This window comes from Bison bison, unplaced genomic scaffold (assembly GCF_000754665.1).
Source record: "Bison bison bison isolate TAMUID 2011002044 unplaced genomic scaffold, Bison_UMD1.0 scf7180017864524, whole genome shotgun sequence".
Lineage (NCBI taxonomy): Eukaryota > Metazoa > Chordata > Mammalia > Artiodactyla > Bovidae > Bison > Bison bison.
The window spans coordinates 2,229,790-2,232,070 of NW_011495075.1; the positions used below are offsets into that span (position 1 = coordinate 2,229,790).

The 2,281-nt window shown below is 63.3% G+C and overlaps 1 protein-coding gene across 2 annotated transcripts in view; it reads right to left on the reverse strand.

Moving 5' to 3' along the window:
• Window positions 1-2,281, reverse strand: part of NR5A2 (nuclear receptor subfamily 5, group A, member 2) — a 128,727-nt gene that overhangs the window by 113,977 nt on the left and 12,469 nt on the right. Inside the window, exon 1 of one of the 2 annotated variants that reach the window (XM_010831080.1) lies at window positions 1,802-2,161. The exons of the other annotated variant lie outside the window; for it this stretch is intronic. Within the exon in view, the coding sequence (XP_010829382.1) occupies window position 1,802 (1 nt within the window). The 5' untranslated portion in view covers window positions 1,803-2,161. Of the gene's footprint in view, window positions 1-1,801; window positions 2,162-2,281 lie in introns of those variants that run through there. 2 annotated transcript variants of the gene reach the window in all.

Here is a 2,281-nt window from a genome sequence, read left to right on the forward strand (position 1 = left end):
GAGTTTGGGGAGGGGGGGTTCCAGGAAAAGATGGGAAAAGCCGAGGCAGGCGTCTGAGCTCCGAGAAATAGAAATAGAGACACAGAGCGCAGTCCTCTCGCGGGGGCCAAGGGAGGTCCCCGCTCGGGTTTGGGGAGCCTGGGCTTTGGCTGAGGCTGAGGTTTCCAGAAGTTTGTTCATAGCCTCACTCTCCTGAAAGGTCGTGACTGTTGTCTCCAGGCGTGTTTTCGGACAGGGGAAAAAGTGTACTTTTCCAAGTGTATGCCTTTCGCCTTTCTCCTTCCCCCTTTCCCCAGCAAAGTAAACTCTTCACTTAGCCCCAGAGAGGTGCGAAGAGGTAGGGGACCCGGTGCGCACCTTGGGATCCGACATCCTAAAGACCGAGGCTGGGGACCCTCTTGGAAAATTCCAAGACCGAGGCCGCGTGGGGAGACCGACGCCGTGGTGCGAGACCCGGGCATCTTTCAGAGGCGCCCACGTGCTGTAGCTCGAGTGAGTCTTCAGAGAATCCAACGCATTCGAGCAAAGAAGTCCCGGTCTTGAGAAAGCAGCGGGGGACGCCGGCGCCTGGGACAGCAGAGACCGCCCAGGCACGTGGACGAGTTCCCCGAACCGTCCCGGGACCCCGTAGGGGGGCCCCTTTGCTGCACCTCTCCCCCACCCGCGACGGTTCGGACCGCGGCGCGGCCCAGGCCAGGTGCGTGGAGTCCGCGTCCCCAGGGGCTCCCCTCGGGCCGCAGGCCGCGCGTCGCCTGGAGGAAGCCGCGCCGGGCGCTTTCCACCAGCTTTCCACCCCAGGGCTGAGCTAGCAGCCGGCGACGTCCCAGAGCCCCAGGCACCAGGGAAGGCCGGCTCTCTGCCCCGGGCGCTGGATCGGGTCAGGAACGGCCCTCTCGAATTTTACAAAGAAAATACCACAGTGCTATCTTCCTCCCGTCTTACCCCCACCCGACTTCCTGCTCCAACTTCTCCCTGCGCTTCTTTTCCCGAGGCGCTCAGAATCGCGCACGGGAAGGAGAAGCCGAAACTTTCCCTTGGACGCCAGCATCTCGCCGGCTCCGAGGGCGCCCAAGGGACATTCCTCGGCAGTGGCGGCCGAGGGGCCCGATGCGGCGCCCCGGGGCTGCTTCCCCTGGGCCCGCTTCGCAGAATCCCAGGTGCCCGGCGGGAAAGCCTCTTTGGGCCAACCGGGTCCTCCCCGGGGCAGCCAGCCTACAGGTTAGACTCTAGGGGCTCGGTCCCCGGGGACTTCCACGGCCCTCCCTGGAGGTTGGGCGAGACCCCAGGATCCTCTAGCCATGACCGACCCCACCGGCGGGGACGCACGCCCTCCCGCCGTCCCCTCGTCTCCAAACAGCGGGGCGACCTCAGGCCCCGGGTCCCGCGCCGCCTCTCTCGCACCGCCGCGGGCGCCAGCCCTGAACTCTGCTCTCGGCGCGTCCCCGGCCCTTTCAAGTTCACTCGAGGGGATGGCAGGAAGCGCTCGGAATCACAGGCCCGCCGGCCCGCACATCCTGCGCGCTGGCAGGGGCGAGGTTGGAAGGGCACCGGAGACTTTTCCTAGCATTGTTCCCTCCCTGGCCCCGAGCAACTGCGATAAACTTCTGAAGGGCTTAACACGGCCAGGGTCTAGAATCGCTTCTTTTGGAACGTGGCGAAAATACAGCCTACGGGATTTGCCATTCGGCCTCGCGCTTGTTGTTAGCAATCAAAAGCTTGGGAAATAAACGGGACTTCCACATTCCCAGGTATCCGACCGAAGAGGCTGGAAGCTAAGCCGCCGCCCCCGCCCTGCACTCACTCCGCAGTGCCCGGCTGGAGACAACTGGTTCTTCCCAGTTCTGCCTGCCGTTTTAAGAAGTTGTTCCAATGCCAGCCGACTCCCCGGGTGCGCCGGGGCTGCAGGGTGCCCTGGCGTCCTGACACCGCTAAGCCAGCTCTCCCCGAGGTCCTGCGCTTTCTGCAGCTGACTTTCCCAGGCAGAGGGTTCTTCTGCACTCAAGAGCACTGGTTCAAGTTCCCCCGATTCGAGTGACCGGGAACCTGCTCGGGCTTCCCGAGATTAGTTCCATTTCTTAGAAGGATCGTTGGAATAATTAGATCTCTAGACAGAGGCTGCCCCGGCTTCGGTCGCCGGAGCTCGAAGCCTCTCTTCTTAATTAGAAGCGGCCAATTAGGCATTGCTCGGAAAATCCCCGCCCCGCATTGTTCAAGAGCCATAAACTTTTATGCCTTCCCTGGGGACGGGGCCCAACGCCCGCGCGCCGCCCCGCAGCCCAGC